The sequence below is a fragment of the Ursus arctos genome, unplaced genomic scaffold (genome assembly GCF_023065955.2).
Source record: "Ursus arctos isolate Adak ecotype North America unplaced genomic scaffold, UrsArc2.0 scaffold_18, whole genome shotgun sequence".
Lineage (NCBI taxonomy): Eukaryota > Metazoa > Chordata > Mammalia > Carnivora > Ursidae > Ursus > Ursus arctos.
Window position 1 is genome coordinate 26,498,917 of NW_026622852.1, and position 24,296 is coordinate 26,523,212.

The following is a 24,296-nucleotide window of genomic DNA, read 5'->3' on the forward strand; positions in this document are numbered from 1 at the left end:
CCACCCATACAGCTGACCTCTATGTAGAAGCGTGGGGCCTCCCACCCAGTTGAAAACACAGACAGACACAGGGGAGATGTGCAGACCCAGGTGCAAAGAGAGGCAGACTGGAGTTACGGCCCTACAAGCCAAAGGACCTCAAGGAGAGACACACAGACCGCCCCTCGGAGCCTCCAGAGAAAACCAACCCTGCACTTGATTTTAGACTTCTGGCCTCCAGAACAGTGAGATGATTTGCTCTAAGCCACCAAATTTGTGGTCATTTGTTTCAGCAGCCCTAGGAAACGGACACACTAGTGACCTAACTCCTGATTCTGGAGCTGCCTGGCATAAACTGGTGCTCTCTAGAAGCTTGTGGAACATAGCCTTGGGGGCTGTGAGCGCATCTTAGGAAAGACGTTAATCTCTCATTTCATGGGAAAAAGAAATTGCACTTTTTTTTTTTTTTTTTTTTTTAAAGTAAGCTCTATGCCCAATGCGGGTCTTGAACTCACCATCCGGACATCAAGAATCACACGCTCTACCCACTGAGCCAGACAGGTATTCCATCACCTTTTCCTTTCTGACTTGTTTCCCCAGCTGAAGTCTAGTAGCTTGGATTAGAAAGATGGCCCAAATTTCTTTTAGAAATTTTGGAATTAAGAGTAAATGCAATCTATTTCCCTCCTTACTGATATCAAAACCAGGGCAATCTGAGCCTGAATCGCCAAATAGCATTAAATATTTTCTTGGGAACACTGGCCTTGTTTTGGTACCAGGGTCAAGGTTATTTTCCTCTGATTTAGCTTAAGCCCAATATTAATATGACCAAAAGCAGAAGGGGAGAAAAAGAACCAACTAGAACATGTGGATACCATAAGCCTGCACCATCAACAGAAATGCCAATCTTTATTAGGATTAAGTATACATAGTCAGAAGCATATCTACCTTGTTTGTAGCACCCTTTTTTATTAGAAGTGATAACTACCAAGAAGGTTGGATAATAAAAAAATTATTCTTATCCAAACATGAAAGGACTGAGGTAACGGGAAGAGAGAGGCCATCATATCGCAAATCTCTAAGTTTACTATTGAGGAAGTGGGGAAGGGACTCTAACACTTGAAAAGGAGGTTAAAAAAAGCAGCTTGTGAACACGTTTACTGGATACATTGATGGGTACTGGTAGACACTGGGTGTTGGCTACAGGTCTTATTAACCAGCCATTATACTGTTTCCACCTTAGACCAAGAATCAGATGTTTGAAGGAAGGTGGGTTCCTTTTTACTTAACAATTCGCTTCCCTTCACTTCCTGTATGGTGGGAAAACATCCTTACTGATTCTACAGCACATTTCCAGACTTCAGACTGTAAGGGGACCTTCAATTTCCCTGGCTGTCACTATGTGTATTTTTCTTTCTTCAGTTTTTCTTATTCCTGTATTTCCCACTTGCCATTTTGGGAGGCAGAGAGAGCCACATGAAAGACGTTAAAAACATATGATCTGTAGGGCAACCTCAACGGCAATCCACCCCATCATCTCGATGTGGGTTGGAAGTTTCCTACTCCCAATCCTTCAGAATGCCCAATTCTCTGATTGGCAACTAATCTCTCAAATTGCCGTGAATCCTGAAAGTGCTCAGCGAACATCTGATTAGGGAATGTACTGAGAAGAAACTTTGCTCTTGAATGTTACCGAGGCCAGCTATACATGATGTTCACAACAACTAAGTCAGCTTCTTATGTACTGAATATAGCAGAAGTTATTCAACTACACAAGGAGTGAAACACTGCTGGAGCGCCTGGGTGGCTCAGTCATTAAGCGTCTGCCTTTGGCTCAGGTCATGATCCCAGGGTCCTGGGATCAAGCCCTGCATTGGGCTCCCTGCTCCGCTAGGAGCGTGCTTCCTCCTCTCCCACTCCCCCTGCTTGTGTTCCCTCTCTTGCTGGCTGTCTCTGTCAAATAAATCAATAAAATCTTAAAAAAAAAAAAAAAGGAATAAAACACTGCTAACCACATGATAGTTTATTAAGGTATGCAGTGGTAGAATGTTAAGTCTTGAGGGTATCAGGAAATAACCTGCCACTATCCCAATCTAGACCTGTCCTGTCCAACATAATGGCCACTATCCACAGGTAACTACTTGAGCATGTGAGATGTGGATAGTCCAAATTGAGATGTACTATAAATCTGCACACTGGATTTCAAAGACTTAGTATGAGAAAACATAAAACATCTCATTAATTTTTATACTAATCACATACTGAAATATTTTGGGTAGGTTAGGTACAATATATTAAAAATATGTCAACTGTTTCCTTTTACCTTTTAATGTGGCTACTAAAAAACCTTTAATTACAACTATGGCTCATTACACTTCTAACAGCAGTCTATACTGGCTGTCATCTGAAACATACAAGAGACCTGAAACACCTGTAGCACTGTGATCACAAACATTCACAAGAACTTTTTCCTTTGGTACAAATCAGGTTTTGTGATCTATTAAGAAATAATGGTAGCCAGTGAGCTTTAACTGGTATATATGATACAACCAAGGTTTAGTAGATGACTTAAGAATTTAAAATGGAAAAGATTTGTAAAAGGGGGAAATAAATGCACCAAGATGAAGTCCTGGTAAGAGTCTACATTGCACATCTTAGTTATAAGGGCCTCTGTTGCTCACAGAAAATCTGCTGATTCAGAGGCTTTCTAGGAGAGCTCTTTTCCAGCTAGTGACTCTGAACCCAGGGCTGCCATCACCAATGGTAGAGGAAAAGAGAGCTGGCTTTTAAGTGCTGCCACAGGGCCTGTTCTTATAGGCCTTTGGTCTTTGAATTAGTGCAAAAACTACTGAGGTATTTGTTTCCTCATACCAGTTCTTTGAAACCCAGTGTAAAAATGTACAGTACATCCCACATTTTCAATGCTCCAATAGCTGCACGGGCCTCCCTGCCTTACTGCAGCTACCGAGGCACGAGAGCACGCACAGGTGTGTACTGAGTGCCTCTGCCGTAAGACAGCACAAGTTTTGGGTTTCTGGAGGTATTCAAAGTCCAACACAAGCATTCTTTCTAATATGCTGGAAAAATGAAAAAACAATCAGGACTTGGTCAGTATACTGAATGCTTCTAACAGCGAAGTGCTGGAGCCAGTCAGAGGGCATCCTCTCCCCTCAGGCCCCAAGAGAGGTAAGAGGGGTGGAATCTATTCTTCAGCCTCCACTTTTTGTTTTGTTTCTAACTTTCCTTCTCGAGTAACACAGTCAGCATGTACATATAAGTAGATGTCTTTTACTCCTTTTTGGTCAAAGGAAAGGGATTACACAAACATGTATGGAAAGTGACTAACAGAGGCTCCTCTTCCCTATTATGTTGACAGTAAGTTGGACGTAAACTGTAGCTAATGGAGACAAATTTGCTCAGTTATCTACTGTCATCTTATTTCCTGCATCTTATGGTTAGCATGTATAGAAAGATATCTAGTTACCTAGTAGGTGGCCCTACTGTTCAATAAGCTTATTCAGCTATCTTCCTGGGTTTTGAAAGGATATAATTCTGTTCCACATGCTACGATGCTAGTTGTTTTCATGTTTCGAAGATGTTTACACAGATGTATTATAGTCTAAAAATTAAATCTAGCCACAGGTAGCTCAACAGCTCCACCCTCCTGCCGGAATCCCCTACAACCCTCCCGCTTCAAGGACACGCAACCTTACTCCTTCCCTAACACAGTAACACGAAACACAACAAAGGTTTTAAGTGTACATCATACATTTATTACCAACAACCCTCTCAACTCCAAAATTGGGCACAGGGATTAAAAATAAAAATTCATTGCACTACTTAGTAAAGCATTACTAGTAACTTTCATAAAAAATGTACAAACTTTGTTAAAAATTTATCAAGCCTTCAAATGATTTGGTTACAGATATTTATAATACGTACATTTAAAACTATATGTTAACTGATACAATGGGATATGATTTGAGGAAATGACTCAGCAAATGATTCCAAAAAACACCCCTGTAAGCTTTCATAATCTGAAACAAACAGCAAAATGAGGTAACCAAATGTACCAACAGGGGGGAAAATAGCTTTCTAATGAAGGCCTAAAGATATCTGTGAAAAATATTCTCTTTGAGTTGGTAGATCTCATTCAAAATACTATAAGAGGACCAAATTTAAGAATCTTAATAAATCACATTTCAGAGAGTGTATAAAATCTAAATATGCTTTCACATTTTCCAGATTTTGCTCAAAAAAATTCAGGACAGAAAATCCTAATGAGATCTTGATACCTGGAGGCCTTGACTTTTTTGTTTTGTTCTATTTGGGGGGAGGGGGCACTAAAAAATTCAAAGATGATAATTCATGCAAAATAACACAAAATGAAACCCCACAGCAGAGTTAAGATGGTAAAGCCAATATTGTTTTAGGAGAAAAGAGGAAGAAGGCAACAAACCAACATCTGCCTGCTATCTGGTGCATCGCTCAAGGTGACAACAGCTGGGCACGAATCAACTGTTCTTTCTTTTGCTAGCCATGAAGCTGCTCACTGTGGCTAGTCTGAGCTGGTTCAGACCACATGCATGTATGCTCCTAATACGCACTAACCACTTAATAAGCAAATCTGTACACATCTCTAAGGGCCCCATGCAAAGAAAGACATTCCCCAAGAGAAATCAGCCACAAGAGTGCAACATTACTTCAGGATTTTACCAAAATAGACCCTGCTGCCTCCTAAATTGCCAACTGCCTCTCAAAAATTTGCTGGAAAAGGGATATTATGACAAGAATTCATCGTCCAAGGGAGGGAAGAGCTACTTTTCCTAGTCATTAGTACAATGTGCCTTATTAGGTATCTATATAAATTAGAAAAAGTGCTTTACTTGCATGCTTCAATAAAATGAATACTGAGTGTAGTAGTGTTATGTTAGATCTGTACAGATATAAATTTTTTGCAGCTATATAAAAGAGTCTATGTATAAGATGGGCTTTTGCCATTTTAAACATGATTTTCTATGATTAAAAAAAATAAAGATCAAACTATACGTGATTCGTAATGTAGCTGATTATTACGCCAATAATTTTGGTCTTCAACACTCTTCTTATTCATCAGGAACAGGTGGGGAACGTCCTAATGATTGTAAAGTAACATGTGCACTTCAGCACTGTTGAGATGTATTTCTGATGCACTGACAAATACAGGGGCGAACAGAAAGTGTGCAAAATCCTATTTGTCTGACTAGATAGAGGCAACAGTGTCTGGAAAAGGGCAAAATTGTGCTTCTGTGAGAATTGACTTTACTGAACTCTAAGCTGGGATGAGCTTATAGAGACTTCAAGGGAAGGCAAGTAGCATGGCAGTAACAAGTAGTTAACACTGTCTGAGTAGAAAACAGAGCCAACTGAAAGCTGAGTGAGGCTGGCAGCAAGTCATCACAGTCCTGACTGGGATTACGCAGCTCGCGCTACCGCAAACAAAGCAATGACCTCAACTGCAGGAAGAGGCAGACAATGCTGAAGACAACAAAAGAATGAGGGAGGAATCAAAACACTGCTGGAAAAATGACTTTAAACGATCTAAATGATGCTCAGTGGACCTATAAACCCACAGCTATGTATTATTTCAGAGCGACTAAATGAAGGTCAATTCCTGTTTGACAGCATTATTTTTATACAAAATCAAATCTTCGTTTATACTGCAAGTATTCTGGACCTGTTATATTAAATTTTTCTCATTCAAACAAAAATTTTTTAAAAAAGCAATAAAACATCAAAGCACATCAGGTCTAAGAATTCGAGCTGTCACAGCACTTGATCCATCCTGGAAATCAGGGTTTCCATGAGAAGCACATTCACGGAGGGAAGAACTAGACAACGTTCAGAATTGGAGGTTGGCAGGTGAATCGATACAAACAGAAATATAGTTTCTTAAAACAATTTAGTTGCCTATGAGAGCTTAACAAAGAACGTATCAGAAGTCAAGCTGAATTAGCTAATAGATTTTGTTCTGGTGGAAGTAAAGGAGGTGAGACTTCATGGGACCAGCGATATTCTTAGAAATATATTACTCAAATATCTTCAGATAGACTACAAACCTAAACATTAAGAAAAAAAAAATCACAGGTACTTCCTGTAAGAAGCTTACTGGAAATGTAAAGGAAAAAAACAAAGTATCAACATTCAAATCACTGATTGAAATGCTAATATTGCTAACTGATGATGTATGATATTGCACCTTCTTTTTGGAAACAGCAAGTTGGAGATTTAAAAAATTTCTTTTTCACAACAGAATCAAAAAATCAGGTTCATGGAGTGAGAAATCTGTTACACTTTTTTTCTTAAGTGACCCACTTGGGACCACCAACGAAGAGAAGGTGACAGCTGCCTGAAGCAAAGGAAGAAGGCTTTTCTCATTCCATTCACTGGGAGGGAAGGGATGGAGTATTCAATGCTTATCATTGATGCACCCTTAGCAATCAGTGTGCAACAGCAAACACAAGGGAAAAAACCAGTGTACAGTACTAGTGCTGTTTAAATAACACACCAGATTATACATTGCAGCATAATTAAAACTACACACACATTCTTGGTACATGCTGGTATATAGGATCTCATACACACGTTAGCTACCATGCCCTCACACAAGTAGTTGCGCACACTCTCTCTCACACACAGATACATTTATCACCAACAGTCATACGCTGCATTCATTTCCACTCACAGTTTCTGAAGGCTCTATATAAGGTAGATTGCTATATCATCTGGAGCTACCACTTTTTATAAAAGCACATGCTAAAAGATCACGTCCACTGTAATCTTGCAGCAACACTCGGAATGATCACACAAAAACCAGGGAATGTTAGTGCACACACAAAATTAAGCTAAAGAAAAAGTCTTTGGAGTTCCAATCACACGGTTAGTATAACAATCCCATAATTGTGAAGACTAATTGTAAGCTTTTATAGTTGATTAAGTCACACAGTGCAAAGAAAGGTCCATTGACCCTTTTGGTAAAGGGAGGGCTGGAAGCCACACAGATTAAGTTCAATGGATAGTCCGTATATACATGTGATGAGGAACACCCGAACTAAATTTGTGCTCTTAGGTTGGTCATTCTGAATCCCGATGCACTTCTGAAGCATCAGCTCGGCAGATTGGGCAAGTACGATTTGCCTAAAACACAAAAGAGAAAACCTGTCTGAACTGTGATTTATACAATGTAACATGTTAAAAGCAACAAGCTATTTTTACTTCCCATACAGTTTTTATTCTTTATTCCTTTAAAAAGGTACAAAGCAATCATTAAATCTCTCTTTTAAAAAAATACACCACAAACTCAAAATACTTAGCAGCCGATGAGTGCTTTTATTTTTAATAGGTCCGTTTCAACATATAGGCAAAATTACCTATCACCAGTTCAGACAATAACTAGCTTAAAACGCCCTCTCAACAAATGGTACCACCATCTTCTCAGTTGCCAAAGCCACAAAACTATCACCTGCTCTCCTACTTTCTAAAACACGTTATTCATGAAATACTCCCATCTGTACATTATAATAACTCTCCAATCAGTCCTCCTCTTTTCATCCAATTGCCAATATTCCTTCTCTGTCTAGCCCAGAACATCATCATCCCATCTCAAAGTCTCTCAGAAACCTCTCTCCTTTCCCATTCTCCTAACGGTGGTCAGTCATCTTTCTAAAGCACAATCTCAGTCATAGCCTTCCACATCATTTCCAGGATCAAGTCACACTCCCTCACAAGCATCATGACTTCACAATAAGCCAGTCACTGGCCATATCTTTGAAGATCTCGTCTCTTGCCACTCTCGCTATCGGCCATATGCAATCTGCTGTTTTCTGATCAGTCTCTGTTCCTACACAGCAGGGCTGTGTATATATAATACATTCTTCTTCTAAAAAGTTAAGACTCTCTGCCTTCAGGATGTGGCTTGAGCTAAATACTGGGCACCCTTACTCGGTGCTCACACAGAGGACTGATTCTCTTTTAACTCATTTGTCTTCCTCATCAAATTGTGGCCCTAAGTAACCCAGAGGTATTATCATTTTTAAGATCATTCAGATCAACTAAATGAAGTTTAGTTGATGATAAAGTTGACTATTTTTAAATTATTTTACTGCATCATATTTTTATTCTACTATTATAAAATACAAAATTTGTGTGCTTTGGGTTTTTCTTATCTACAAAAGAGAAAATGATAAGAATTAAATAAAAGCACTAGTGGTTCATTTCTCATGTAAATCTCTGACAAAGGAGGTCCAGTGAGGTCCCCTTCTAAACTCTTACAGGAAACTGGCCCAGGAAGTTCAGGCCTTGTCCCTATGTAACACTAGAAAGGATATACTGATGATCAAGTACAGATAACCCATTTTCAAGTTTTGCGCAATCACTCCCACATTGATGACTCTAGTTAATTTTTACTGGCCTTTTCATTTGCAGAAGTCATTGAAAATTTTGTCTCCTTACCCATCCTCCACCAAACAATGGACCTATTTTACATAAGACTATGGTCAATAAAGGAGAAAACTCAAATGTTATTCTCTTCACAGATGCCATCCACTTTACCTTAAGCCATTTGTCGACACACTTGGCATGGAACTCGTGGTTACAGGGTAAAACTCTAAGTAGCTGCCTTGACTCAAAATCACACATGCATACTACACACCTAAAAAAAAAGCAAAAAAAATCACTTAACCATAAATTCAAGTGGTTTTCTATTTGTTATGACTAATGAAGCCTAGAAAAACCATTTACCATCTCACTTTTCAAACTGTCATTTAAATTTTAAGACAAAATAATCTATCAATACCCTGAAAAAATAATGATATTAAGACATTTAGAGTGCTTTGCTTTACTGAGAGATCATCAAGAAAACTTCTGGTTAAACATCCAAGCTAGTCTTAATACTGAAGACACTATAATATTCGACAAATGGTGTTGAAACAATCAGACATCCATATGCAAAAGAATGAAGTTGGATCCCTACCTCACATGATATGCAAAAATTAACTGAAAAATGGAACAAAGGCCTAAAGTAAGAGCTAAAAACTATTAAACTCCTAGAAGAAAACATAGGGGTAAATCTTCATGATACTGGAATAAGCAATGGTTTAGCAGAAATGAAACCAAAAGCACAAGAAACAAAAAAATTAGGTAAGCTGAACATTAAAAAAAAAAACAAAAACAAAAAACTGTGCTTCAAAAAACACCATTAACAAAGTGCAAAGACAACTTACAAAATGGGAGATATTTTTGAAAATCATATCTCATAAGGGAACTTGTATGTATAACATATAAATAACCTCTACAACTCAATAACAAAAAGCCCAATTTAAAAATGGACAAAGGATATTAACAGACATTTCTCCAAACTTCTTTGGAGAAATACATAGGTGGCCGGCCAGTAAGTACAGTAAATTGCTCAACATCATTTGTCATCTTGGAAATGGAGATAAAACCTTAACAAGATACCACCTCACTCCCATTAGGACAGCTAGAATCAAAAGAGAATAATAATAACCACTGGAGAGATGTGGAGAAACTTCACATATTGCTGGTGGGGATGTAAAATGGTGTATCCACTTTGGAAAAAACTAGCAGCTCTCAAAAGGTTAAACAAAGTTGGGGCACCTGGCTGGCTCAGTCAGAAGAGCATGTGACTCTTGATCTCAGGGGTGTAAGTTCGAGCCCCACGTTGGGTATAGAGACTATTTAAATAAATGAATAAATAAAAACTTAAAAAAAAAAAAAAAAGGTTAAACAAAGCTACCATATGGTCTATTAGATAGCCAAGAAAAATGAAAACATATATCCACAGAAAAATTCTGTACAGAAATGTTCACGGCAGTATTATTAATACTAGTCAAAACATGGAAACAAGCCAAATGTCCATCAACTAGGCAGGGATAAACAACATTTGGTGTATCCATCCAACGGGATATTATCTGGTCATAAAAAGGAATGAAGAAGTACTGATACGAGCAACATGATGGACCTTGAAAACATTAAGCTAAGTTAAAGAAGCCATACATAAAAGCGCATATACTGTATGATTTCATTAATGTGAAATGTCCGGGACAGGCAAATCTACAGAGATTTAAAAAAGAAGTAAAATAGTGGGAGTCTATGCTGGAATAGATCGGGTTGGGGAAAAATAGGACATGGCTGCTTTTTTCTCTTTGAGGTGAAGAAATGGTGTACATTTGAATTTGAAGATGGTTGGAAAACTCTATGAATATACTAAAAACCACTGAATTGTACACTTTACATGTGAATTATAGCTCCGTAAACTTGTTATTAAAGATATTATAATAAGCAGAATGTTTAGGTAAAAACCTCAATGAGACTCTTTAATCTTATATAAAATATTCTAAGAAACCATAAAATTTCTAGGCAACCTAAAAATCTAGAACAGGACTGTCGAACAGAACTTTCTCAGATAGAAATGTTCTACATCTTCCGTCACAGCATCATTAGTGAGTGCAATAAGGAAACTTAACTTTTTATTTAATTAATTTAAACAGCCCCATATGACTAGTGGCTACCTTACCAAACAGCACAGGGCTGGAGTATACAATAGAGACTACTTACATTTATCAAGTTATCTTTGACACTCAAGCTTTTCTTTTATAAAGGTAGAAAAGGAAATTTCAGAGTGATGTCAGAAAAATGTACTTACAAAGTCTGTTCTGACTGGTGGTTGTTAGGATTGAACCGATAAGAAGGAAGCTGTTCAATATCTGCTTTAGTCAGTCCTCGAGGCTTAGCCTCTCCCAGTCGCTCTGCCAGGTTTAACAGGGCCTAGAGAGGGAAAAAGGAGACAATTTTCAACTCTCTTTAAATTTTTTTAAGGATTTTATTTATTTGCCAGAAAGAGAGAATGAGCATGCACAAGCCGCAGGCAGAGGGAGAAGCAGGTTCCCCGCTGAGCAAGGAGCCCGATGCAGGACTCGATCCCAGGACCCTGGGATCATGACCTGTGCGAAGGCAGACGCTTAATGGATTGAGCCACCCAGGCGTCCCTCAAAAACACTTCTAAAAATAGTCTGTTCAGGGACGCCTGGATGGCTCTGTTGGTTAAGCATCTGCCTTCGCACAGGTCATGATCCCAGGGTCCTGGGATCGAGTCCTGCGTCGGGCTCCTTGCTCAGCGGGGAGCCTTTTTCTCCCTCTGCCTGCGTCTCTCTCCCCCTCCCTCCGACAAATAAATAAAATTTTAAAAAAGTTTGTTCAAATCAGGATCCAAATAAATCCATACATTACCACTGCTTGGTATGTCTCTAATACGTTTTTGTACTCTTATCTGTTGAAGAAAACAGGTCAATGGCTTGCTTGTACTAATTCCCACAGTATGAATTTTGCTGACCGAACCTACCTACCCTGAGACTTTTACTTTCTTGTCCCCTGTACTTCCTATAAGTTGGTAGCTTTGACTATTACCATCATAAGGCTCATCATGCCTAGCTGTTATGTCAGCAGTCACTGATGAACACTGCTTAGGTCCATTAAAGATGGCAAAATGGTAATATTCTATCACTTTCTTTCTTTTTCTTTAAGATTTTATTTATTTATTTGACAGAGACAGACAGCAAGAGAGGGAACACAAGCAAGGGGAGTGGGAGAGGGAGAAGCAGGCTCCCAGCAGAGCAGGCAGCCCGATGTGGGGCTCAATCCCAGGACCCTGGGATCATGACCTGAGTTGAAGGCAGACGCTTAATGGCTGAGCCACCCAGGCGCCCCTATTCTATCACTGTCTTAATTTATTAGATGAAATATTACTATACTGAACCACTGTCCCATATCAAACTGTACTCAGTAGCACAATTTAAATAGAAAAGGCAGCATGAGACCAGTGAATTTCCTACTTCTTGAAGTTATCACTAAGAAATCGTGGATTTTAAGATAGGTTTGCTTTAGTTATGCTCTTATGCTTATTGATTTTATGGCAGTAACTCCTTTTTCCCAGTTTTCAATGGCTCTAATTACTCATTTGCTTTATCCTACAATCTGGCAGCCCCTGGTATGCTGCTTTCCCCTCTTGTTTAGGTGGCCACAGGGTTAAGAGAATGGCTAACAATCAAATGATGATGGACAATGAGAGAAACAGAATCAATTTCCCCAAACCTCAATAATTAATGATATGATAGCTGTGTCTTAACATGATGACACCACAATGCTGTTTTGGTACCACTTATTTGGAGAACTGGGTCATCTAAATAAATTGCTCCCCCTTCACCATGCATGCCCCTAAGTCCCTCTAAAATGGTAGATAGTAAATTGTTAAATTTGATATCGATTGCAATTAGCAGATAAAATTTAGGATACAGCCGATATAAATCTTTTATACGTCTCTTATATATACCATAGGACACTTTGGTCATTGAAAATAACTTATAATAATTATATTCAATAAAGTACGTTCACTAAGCCCTTACTGGATGGAGGCTATAATGATAATCAAGCCTTCAATGAATTTATATGATCCAGCAAGCAAGACAACTAAAGTGAGGACATGATTAACATGCATGGTTTTATAAGAACTTTAAGAACAAAAAGGAGGGAGGGACTCATTTAGATCTGGGAATGGACTAGAAATGCCTTTCACAGAGGTAGTATTTTTAGCCAGGTCTTAAAAGACGGTTATGTTTCCAAATTGGAGGGGGGGGGGAGTTCTTAGGCAGAAGGACAAGGGGAATAAAGGCACTTAGGCAAGAACGCAAAGGATAGATTCAAAACCAGAAAAGGAAGAGTCTTGATTGTATTAAAGTATGACTGCCAAAGATCAAACATATTTAACTCAAAGTACAGTTCACAAAGGTATTCCAATGCCAAATAAAAAATATATTTTTTCAAGATTTTATTTATTTGTGAAAGAGAGGGAGGGAGGGAGGGAGAGAGATAACACACAAGCAGGGGTAGTAGCAGGCAGAGAGAGAAGCAGGCCCCCCACTGAGCAAGGAGCCCGATGCAGGATCCCACTGGGATCATGACCCGAGCCGAAGGCAGACGCTTAACCGACAGAGCCAACCAGGCGTCCCAAAATATTTTTCTTATACAGGGATGGTATCACTGTTTCTTCCATTGATGGGTACATGATCTATTTAACGAAGAGGTGTCCTCTTCAGCAAGGTGACTTATGACTTTAGTACAGAATACCTAAAGGATAACCAACTCCTTTCCACGAAACTAACGTCATCAGTGTAGCAACAAAACCACGAAATTACTACAGCCCCGTTCGCTCTCTAGAAATCTGGAACTGGAATCCAAAGGACAGTGCAGTGTGATTATATATGTAGAAGGAGAATGATAAAATAGCATTTTGAAAACTACAGAAGAATATAGCATTTGGCCTGATCTCTTCCACGTGTGTTTAAAAAAAAAGTGCTTTAAGATTGTGTGTGTGTCTCCTTGTATTGTCTCTTTCACATTGTATAAATAGAGACTGAGAAAGGCTGGGATGAGAAAGGTAACTAGCAGTATTAAGAAAAAAGTCACATCATCACTCACATTCAACAATGCAAAGTTGCCTTCCAACCCCTAAATTGCACCTCCCATTCCTAACCTCAAATTATAAATTATTTTATACATTTATATATATTTTTATATTTTGCATGTAAATAGATATTTAAAAATGTATATTATATATATGCATGTCATATATACTCATGTATAATACAGAAAATATATATTATATAAATATACGAAATATAAGCTACTTGAGAGCTGCTGTCTTCTTCCGGTCTGCCTTCTTCATGAACCGCTGCGATCTTTTTTGCAGAGCATCTTCTTTTGCAAGCCCCCTATGCACCCGACACTACCACAAACCATTCAGCAATCAATCCTTGCTGATTCTAGTGTTAAGTCTTTCAAATTAAACCATATAAGAGTTTTAAGAATAAAAAAGAAAAAAGTCTCTCAAAGTCTACTCTTATATTTGCAGTTCCCATAGCTCAGAACTGCACGGTTCTATAACTTGCCCAACCTATTAAATAAGTTTTCCTTCCACTAACGTCTAACCACTCCCATCTATTCCTTCACGCTACTAGCAGAGTTTTGACTCTTAGAGGCTGATGTCATCAGAACCAAAACGTTTAGCAGCTCCTTCCTCCCACAACAGACAAAATCATGTCTCTAGCAGGGCACACATACTCAACAAGAGCCAGTTGAGTTTTTCAATCAAATCTCTATTTTCTCCCTTTCACTTAAGACACCAACTGTATGTTGTGCCTCAAGAATATCCAGCGCTTCCCTACCTCAATCTCATGCATGAAGCAGCTTTTCCATCCTTTAGGAACCAGCTCAAACACTCGTGCTTCCACAAAATCTTGTCAGAACACCCAATCACAATTCATTGTTCTCTCATCTACATTCTTTCACGGGAATTGTATGGAATTTCAAATACAGCACCAAGCCTATCTTGTTATCATAGCTGTGTGGTGCATGTAGAAATATCCTAAGGGTGCTGATCACTTTTTTGATATATTCGTATTGTGATACATACAAAAGATTTATCAAATGCATGCTTAATTAATGAGTAAATGAGCAGAACAGTACTTCTTATGCATATAACACTACCCAAACCAACTAACAGTTCACCTACTAACCTCATAATTTTCTACTTCTCCATCTTCCACGTCCAATTCAAAGCTGAAAGTTGGGCCCACTGCAGGTGGCACTGGAAGCATTGATCTGCAGTGAAAACAACCAACACTAGCATTGATACACTGATACATTACTTCAATGAACAGGATGGGAAGAACAAGGTTAATGCCAAAAGAATAAAGAATGGTCAGTGTTAATCAGTGGCAACCCCTTAAAGAAAAGGACTGTACTAGTGATAAAAACTGACATTAAAAAAATACAATTCACAATAGCATAAAAAACATGAAATATTAAGGATTAATTTAACGAAACACATGCAAGACCTATATAATTAAAAACTAAAAATACTACCAGGAAAAAACATTTTTTTAAATTAACAGAGAAATATACTGTTAAGCAGACTAGAAGATATCAATTCTCTTCCAAAACTGACCTATAAATTTCATGCAACCCCCACCAAAATCCCCGCAAGCTATATTTTAGTAAAAACTGATTTGCTGATATTAAACTTTACATGGATCATGTAAGACTTTAAGTAAAATAATTTTAAGAACCAAATTCTGATACATTCTGATTTTAAGACTTATAATACAGCTACGATTATCAAAATAGGGTGGTATAGGCACATGGTTCTGTGTATAAAAACATTTCCTAGTCTTCTTAGAAAGGTAATTATAGACTTGAGATGGAATTCTGGCCAGTGAGATGTAGGCAGGAGTAATATATGCAACTTTGTATACCTGAGAGGAAGCAGGTACACAGAGAGATCCATTTTCATTTTTGCTAGTTGGAATGTAGATATAATGGCTAGAACCTGAGGAGCCATCTTCAATCATGTAGAGAAAGCCATAAAATTGTGAACATGGTAAAACCATTCCTTAATTATAGGGCTAACAATCCCTGAATCGCCTACTTCTGAACTTCATTACACGAGAGAAATTAAAAACTATGATGTGTAACCCTTGGGCATTTGTTACAAACTTAATCCTAACAGTACTTCTAAGGCACAGAATTAACTTATCTGTCCCTCTTTCCTTGAGAAAAGCAGCAAAATCAAAAGCTGGATATTTGGGGCACCTGGGTGGCTGTCAGTGAAGCATCTGCCTTCGGCTCAGGTCATGACCCCACGGTCCTGGGATCAAGCCCCACGTCAAGCCCCACGTCGAGCCCCACACTGGGCTCCCTGATCAGTAGGGAGTCTGCTTCTCCCTCTCCCTCTGCCCCTCCCCGCTGCATGGACACGCGCACTCTCTCTCTCAAATAAATTGTAAAATCTTAAAAAAACAAAGCTGGATATTCAAAGATGGTTAGTGATCACAGCTGTTCAGAGAGCCAAAAATTGTGAACTTTTCTACCTTTTATTTTTTAACCTTTTGACCTATTTTCTCACTCACAAATTTCTTCCTCTACCACTTCTCCCTTGTTCTTAGCTCTTCTCTTTATTTCACCCTTACATGGTTCCCCAGCCCAACCCTTTAACATTAAATAAAAACAAATCTCTAACACACCCTAAATCATATATCACATAGAAGATATTCATAAAAGAAAGAGAATGTCAAGGGTATCAAAATTCAGAATTCACTAAAATGAGAAAAACAGAACTTACAACACATATGGTAGTAAGCTGGGATGATAAGGGGGAGGTGGTATTGGCTGCTGGGATCGATATCTACTACGTCCTGTGAGCCTCCGAGGCATAAATGGAGGATACGGCTGTAGGGGAAAAACATTAAAACAATTTAAGATCATTCCACCTTTGTAACTATTTATTCCGTCGAATAGTTTCTCTTCCTTAAAAAACCTACAAAATTCCTTACTATGTAAGTAACATCTGGTATTTATTAGATGTTAGCGTAGATACAATAGCTAATTTAAAACATACACTTAGGTGTATTTTTTAGTGGTTAGAGCACCCGGGTAGCTTAGTCGGTTGGGTGCCCACTCTTGATTTTGGCTTGGGTCACGAATTCAGGGTGGTGGGATCAAGTCCCGCATTGGGCTCCAAGCTTAGCGTGGAGTATGCTTGTCCCTCTCCTCTCTGCTCCCCCACCCTTCTCTCTAGAAATAAATAAAATCTTTTTTAAAAAAGCAAATACACTTAGGTGTATTTTTAAATACAATGTTCCAACCAAATGTTTTCAAGAATACACTTAAAATTCTAAATATGTAGAGTTATATAGACACAGAACTCAAAACAAGTTATCACAGCGAGTAATAGATTAATAACCATGAATGAAAACTTACTACTCCAAAGGACACCTCCTGATGCAAAGGATCATGGGTCAGGAACTGCAATGGAGCTGATGGAGGTAATGTTGGGGGATGGGCCGATGGAGGGTAAGTAAAACCTCCTACTGGAAGATGTTCTCCTAAGAGTTCCACTTCATTTTCTATCCTTTGCAGAGGCTGAGGGAGGAAAAAAGCGAACTAATACATTAATATACTACCAGTGTTTAGATAGATTATGTTTTATAATAATAAAAATTAACTCCCCCCCAAAACCTTTAAGGTCATGTATTCCTTGATGTTTACACCCATCTAAATTTATACATGTGGACATAGAGACTACAGTAAAATCTTCCTATTTTTTATTGGATTTCAATAAGGAAATCTCTGAAACATGTCATTAAAACATTTCCACTATCCAAAGACACATTTCACTATTTGAAATTTCTCTTAAAAAGGAGACAGAGTAAGTAATTAAAGTCAAAATTCTTATTAGTCATGATACACTGACCTACTCATAAAATTTTCAGACATTTAATCTTTAACATATGAAATTGAGCATGTGTATATTTATAAATAAGAACCAGGGCTAAATGGGATAAAACAGAGTAGGCATGATGCTGTATTAGAAAGCTTATGGGCTTCAGCATCAGACAGACTCTTGCTGTTGTCACTAATCAGCCATGTGACTTTTATATAAATAACTTAACATGAATCTCAATATTATTTAGAGGACTGATAGGTTCAGTGCCTACTTCAAAAGCATGCTATGAACACTCAGACAATGTACAAAAGCAAAGCACACAGCATGTTTCTTCTTGACAATAGCTTTACTGAGATACAACTCACATTCTATAAAAATATCACCCTGCTAAGGGGTATAATTCAATAGATTTTAGTAGATTCACAGAAGTTGTACAACCATCACCACTACCTAATTCCAGAGTACTTTCATTCCCCCCCCCCCCCCAAACCTGTGCCCGTTAGCAGTCCATCACTACATTTTTCCAGTCCTCACCAAGCCCTGGACCATCGCCAATCTACCTTCCATTTCTACAGATCTGCCTATTCTGGACATTTCATATGTATGTATCATTTGTATCTGGCTTCTGTCACTTAGCATAATATTTTCAAGGCTCATCCATCTTGTAGTTTGTGCACCAGTATTTCATTCCTTTTTATAGTTGAAAAATTATTCACTGCATCAGTTCATGGACATTTGAACTCTTTCCACTTTTCTGTTAGGAATAACGCTGCTATGAACATTTATGTACATATTTCTGTGTCTCTGATTCTCTTAGGAACATGTATTCTTAAATGTTAGTCTGACTTCCTCCTGCAGTTAGACAATATCAACACACTGTTCACTATCCAAACAAAATTCCACTGTAGTATGGGAGCTTATATATGCTTAAGAGAAACCCCAACTGCTGACACTATGACAACACAAGTGAACCTAAGTTCTGATTTGGCTATGTGACCGACCTTTGAAGGATTCCAAACTCAAATATAAGTGATGGCAAAATTTTGTTCTAACCTTAACTTCTCAGATATTGGAAGCTAAAGAACATCCTGGCATCAATCCTGCCCTGATTCGAATAGAAGATTTTCTTGTAGAAGTAGTTATGACTTTTTGAATTAGCCAAATTTCTGTCCTAATTGGCTTCTATACTTGTCAGGAGAGCAGCCAGGCTAAGCTCACCTTCATCTGAAACCCAGCATGGTGCATAAATCCTCGGTAAAGGATGATTAGGCTCTGCTAGAATACATGGGTCAAGTTCCCTTCGCAGAACTGAAATCTCCTCCCCTGACCATTCCGTATGTTCTCTTTCCTGTTCTCCCTGAATGCCTGATAGTTCAGATGTTTAACTTGGCCTGTCCAAAAAACATCTGGGCCTCCTTCTGTGCCTTCCCTTCCACTTCTACAGTGCTTATGCACCCTCCAAACCCCCAAAAGAAAATGCCTCTCAGCTAAATTCCAGTCCCAAGACTGAATTAACTATGTTAATAGATGATCTCATCTTTTCATCAGACTATAGAAAAACAGGACTTCAAAAAACCCCAGAAAACAAAGGAAAAAACCACTTGAGGCTCAGAAATTAACTCTACTAAATGAATGTAATTATTATAGCCAGTATAAACAACTGTATCAACTTTCATTTTCCACCACTTTAGAAATACCTAAACGGAAAAAAACAGAACTGAATTTTTCTTCAGATTTACTTCCTGAAGGATTACAGATATGAAGGAACAAATTTAAATTATACAAGAGACATATAAAAAAACTAGAAAAATTTAAGCAACCAAGATAATTTTAGGTAAAGATGTTTATATTAATTTGTATGTCTGTGAATTCCCTAATTCTTTTAAGAACCAAAAGAATGCCTCAATTATAGTTTTTAAATGGTAACAAATTATATCTATTAATCTGCCTCTTAGGTCTACACATTCTCTAAAAATTAAAGAAGTAAGAGTAAATACCTACCGATCTTGATTGCTGTGTTTGGAAAGGGACAAACTGGCCTGGTGGTGGCAAATGAGGAGGATGATGGGGAGAAAGGTGAGGAGGATGTAAAAGGAATGGGTCACTAGAAATAAGGGGCGGGAACGCAGCATATGGTACTGGTAAGTGCTGAACTGAACATGCTTGAAGCATCTGTAAAAGAAATTGTTATTTGTTTAATGTATCAATATATTACTACTACTACTAATTTTTTTAAAAATCTATACATTGAGATTAAAATGTCATTGCCATAGCCCCCTCAAAAATCACACCAAAATGTCTTAACCTACATTAACAATGAAATAGTAGTGTGTTTTTGCATCTATCAGTAAAATATTGGTAACTAGTAACTTCTTTACTTTGACACCTAAGAAATGGGGTGAAGTGTGCGGCATAGAAGAGGAAGCTCCTTCTACTTGACTGAAGAAGCAGACATTACTGCTTTCCTTTCTAAGAACCCCTCCTTCTCAATCTTACAGAAATTTTCTTTTTTATAGAATTCTGATATTTATTAAGAGCCCAACTCACAACTAAGTGCCTTATGTTATTTCTCTCAATATTTTAGTCTGCTATTTAGCACACGGATTCCATAATCCATTACTGAGAAACCAAGGTTGGGATAAATTAATAAATTAAACTAGTGTTGGTATCTGTGTGTTCCTTTTAATCTCACATTCAAAATAAGGATATTAGGATTATATTTAGTTTGAGCAAAGTGCTTTACTTTGAAGACCTTAGACAAGTCATTTAAATTCTCTGGATTTCAGCGACCTCATCTGTGAAATAAGGAAGTTGGACCGGGGGTTGGTAGAGTAAAGGATAAAACATAAACTTAAGAAGCAGAAAGAAGTGGGTGTGAATCACTGCTCTCTCATACTAACTGTCTCTGTGACATTAAGCAAGTCATTTTCAATTTCATCATCTAGAAAATTTTTACCACAGGCTTCCTCAGTGAGCAATAAGTAAGACCAAGCACTCAAAGTGCCTCTTAAAATCCACTAAGTGCTGAGACTATTACTTTTGATCACTGAAGCCTCTGAGACCAACTTATTAACTAGTTCAATTTCCTATGTTAGTACCCTAAACCCAACCTTTATCAGGGTTTAATTATAAAGTGCTGATACATGCTTTGTCTTCAGAATATTCAAATATGTATAATTTAATTTGAAAATATACCAAGTTTTAAAGCTAATTTTATTAAACTGTTATTCTAAGTATGCTTTGAGATTCCTGTTACACTAAAATTGCCTTTTTTACTTGAAAGTGAAAAGCTTTTTACAAAGAGCAGTCTCTTCCAATTCTGTTTGCTTATAGAACACACTTAGCCATTCTACGGGGTCTGCAGACTTACTGGAGGAGGCACACTACAGACAGGGAGGTGCTGTCCACTGAAAACCACAGAGCATCCTGGGACCTGCTGTGTACTGCAAGCAGGGATGTGCTGGCCTGTGCAGAGTGGGATCCCATGTGGTGCCACTGTTGTTACTGTGTAAGAAACAGGGACAGTGCCCTGATGGAGCTATTAGGAAAGAAAAACAGAACCTTAGAACTTCAGCTGTTTGAATAAAAAAAATCAACTATTAAAAATTAAAATCTGGGCCTTTATTGATTCCCCTCTCAGCTGCACAAGTTTCACAACGTACTTCTCCAACAGTTTCGACCAGAATATTCTTTGTCTTTGTATAGGACAGCTGACTGTTTCAAGAATAGTATACGAAACCCACAGAACTGAAACTCAACTTGACCCTCAAAAAGACTTGAAATGTCCAGGAAAAAATGAACTGTTGTATTAACTCTTCTAGTCTGCTTTATAGAGAAAACTCTTCTGAGGAAACTTGGAAACAGGAAAGCTGTATCTTCTAATACCTAGATATATCCAACAGGAAGTTTTTTTTTTTTTTTTTAATTTAAATCTAACTTGTAAAATAATGTAAAGTAGAATTTAAAAAGTTAAATAATTTCCTTCTCTCTTGGCCAGTCTGAGTCCTATCCTACCTGAGCCAAACAATGTTAATAACATATAACCCTTCAACATCTTTCTCCAGGAGCATACGAATATATACAAACAGATTACCCACAAATTGTTGTCATGTTTTTTTTTCCTTAGCATAAATGAGATATTACCTTGCAAATAACTTTCTTCAATTCGTATTGTAGATATCTCTTCAAGGGAGTTAAAGTCAATTCATTCTTTTTGATACCAGCCAAATATTTCAAGTACATTCCATTTAACACAGTCCTATCACTAATATACTAATGGGCTATTCATGTTGTTTTCACTCTTTCGCCAATGCAAACACAATTGTAAAAAAAATATCACTGAATATATCCTTACATACTAGAAGTTTCACTTATTCCAGAGGAATTCTGGGTAAAAGGGTGAATTTTACATTTTTGCAAAAGGCTGAGTAAGCCACAATCCTAATAGTAACAATAGGGCCCATTTCCTAGCACCTCCACTCAAAGTAGACGTACTTGTTATCACAACTGTGCTTACCTACCTGAAGAATGGGAAAAAAAAAACAAAACAGTATTAACATGCTTGCTTTAAATTTGCATTTCCCTGATTAGAGCAGCTAAATATCTTGTAATAGGTTTATTAACAAGTTCCTGTTCTGTAAACTATCCTTTGCTCACTGACCATTTTCTATCAGGTTTTCTGTCACCTTCATTTAGAATTTATTTTTAATTAGAGATACAAATCTGCTTGTCATGTCTAACAAAGCTATTTTTCCAGTCTATCTTTTATCTTTTGATTAACCTTTTAATAGTAAATTCCATCTTTCATGAATTTTATTTATTTTTTAAATATTTTATTTATTTATTTATTTGACAGAGAGACACAGCCAGTGAGAGAGGGAACACAAACAGGGGGAGTGGGAGAGGAAGAAGCAGGCTCCCAGTGGAGCAGAGAGCCCGATGTGGGGCTCAATTCCAGGACCTTAGGATCACGCCCTGAGCCAAAGGCAGATGCTTAACGACTGAGCCACCCAGGAGCCCCCATGAATTTTATTTTTTGAATATAAATTTATAGTTCCCTTTATTGATGAGGATATACATATATATTCCTAAACTTTCTAATCCTTTTATTTTTTACATTTAACTTATATTCCAACTAAAATCTACTTTTGTTTATAGTGTGAAGTAGGGTCCTAATGTTTTCTTGCAATACTTGTTCCATTTATTAGGACACCCTTTTTCGCTCTAAACGGAAATAGCATCTTTTCCCACTCAATAACCTCCCACTTATATTCTGTGCCAAATTCACGTTGCTTTATAGTTAGTTATCTTACCAGAAATTAGTATCTAGAAAGACAAGTTCTTCTTATTGCCACACTTTCTTTTCATCTTATTCTTTGGCCATTTTCACACACTTATTCTTATGTAAATAAACTCAAATTTTATCCCCTTTCAAAACCCACTAGTGTCTTGATTTTTATTAATCTAACTATACTAAAGGTTATGTTATTTTACAAAGGACACGAAATTTTATATTAAGGCTTTTCACTGGAATATTATGCCACATGTTCAATACTATAGTACTGTCCTTCAAGACATTACTTTTCTTCATAAAGATCTTATATTGCTCTTATATAATTTATTCCTCAAAGCTCTTCTGTAAGTTTGTAGGTTTTATTATATTGTCAATAGGTTGTTTTTCTCTATTTCCATATCAAACCGGTTAGTGCTATGAGAAGTTAGATTTTTATTTATGTATCTTGAATCTAACAATCTTATCCAACTCAATTCTAGATTTTTAAAAAATCTCTTTCCTACGTATGTATACAACCGTATCTGCTAAGATTCAACACAATTTACTTTTCTTGCGTTTTTGCTTTAGTGATAAAGAACCTTCAAAGATGATGTTCAGAGGCACTCATAACCTGATTTTCATGGAAATATTTACTGAATTTTTCTGTTCCCGCTCTGTCTTTTCCCTGAAATAATACTAATACTTTCTTCTAAGGAGTGGCTTGCTTTTTCACTTTTAAAATACTGTCTTTGGATGAGCAGAAATTTTTTTTATTTTAATGAAATCTACTATGCTGGTGTTCTATTAAGTGCTTATCTATATATCCTGTTTAAGAAATTTTTGCCGACCTTATGTAGACAATCTCTTTTATCTATTTACTTATTTTTTACCTTACACATTTAGATCTAGAACCCAACTTTGAGACTGATATCAAGTAGGAGTCAAGGTTCCAATTTATGTGCATGGTTATCCAGTTGTCACCATAACATTACTAAAAGACCTTCCTTTCCTTCCTTGAATTCCTTTAAGCACCTCTGCCAGAAATTAAGTGACCAATAGATGTTTAAGTCTATTTCTGACAATGAACACAGTTCTTTAAGTTTAATTTATCAACAGTTCTCTGTATGGCTAGTGCTTTTCCCATATTTTACTTAAGAAAGCCTTCCCTACTTTAAGGTCATGAAGCTATTGCTACAAGACTTTCTTAAAAGCTTAACAGTTTTGCCATTAACATTTACATCTTTAATCTACCTGGAATTGATTTTTGTGAACGCTATGAGATAAAGGATCCAGTTTCATGTTTTCATTTGGATACCCAATTGTCCCAGCATCATTTATTAAAAACTCTATCTTCTTCCAACTCATCTGAAGCCATATGTCATTAAAAGTATTCATAAATGTGTGGGTTTATTTCTGGGCTTTATGTTCTATTTCATTAGCATAATTATTCTGGCATTAGAATCACCTGCGTTAAAACAGGTTGCTTGGTCCGCATCCAGAGTTTCTGATTCAGAAAGTCTAGTATATAGCTGAGAATCTGCATTTCTAAAACAAATGTGTTGGTGATGCTGCTACTGCTGGCCAGATGATCTAGGACATACTCTGAGAACCACTTGGTCTTAGCAACTAGACCAGAGTGCCAGTTGGCCAACTATCTTAAACAGTGGGAAAGTAAGTATTTACGCTTGTGGGCATCTTGATCTCTGCATA

General features: G+C 37.4%; 1 protein-coding gene across 14 annotated transcripts in view; it reads right to left on the reverse strand.

Annotated features, from left to right (window-relative positions):
• Nucleotides 1-3,729: 3,729 nt before the first annotated feature.
• Nucleotides 3,730-24,296, reverse strand: part of RNF38 (ring finger protein 38) — a 129,203-nt gene continuing 108,636 nt past the window's right edge. For all 14 annotated transcript variants that reach the window (XM_057313595.1, XM_057313594.1, XM_057313593.1 and 11 more), the window contains 8 exons: nt 20,685-20,852; nt 19,316-19,486; nt 16,849-17,010; nt 16,211-16,317; nt 14,607-14,691; nt 10,682-10,803; nt 8,569-8,668; nt 3,730-7,155 (listed from right to left, as the gene is read on the reverse strand). In XM_057313595.1, the coding sequence (XP_057169578.1) occupies nt 7,093-7,155; nt 8,569-8,668; nt 10,682-10,803; nt 14,607-14,691; nt 16,211-16,317; nt 16,849-17,010; nt 19,316-19,486; nt 20,685-20,852 (978 nt within the window). In that variant the 3' untranslated portion in view covers nt 3,730-7,092. The remainder of the gene's footprint in view (nt 7,156-8,568; nt 8,669-10,681; nt 10,804-14,606; nt 14,692-16,210; nt 16,318-16,848; nt 17,011-19,315; nt 19,487-20,684; nt 20,853-24,296) is intronic.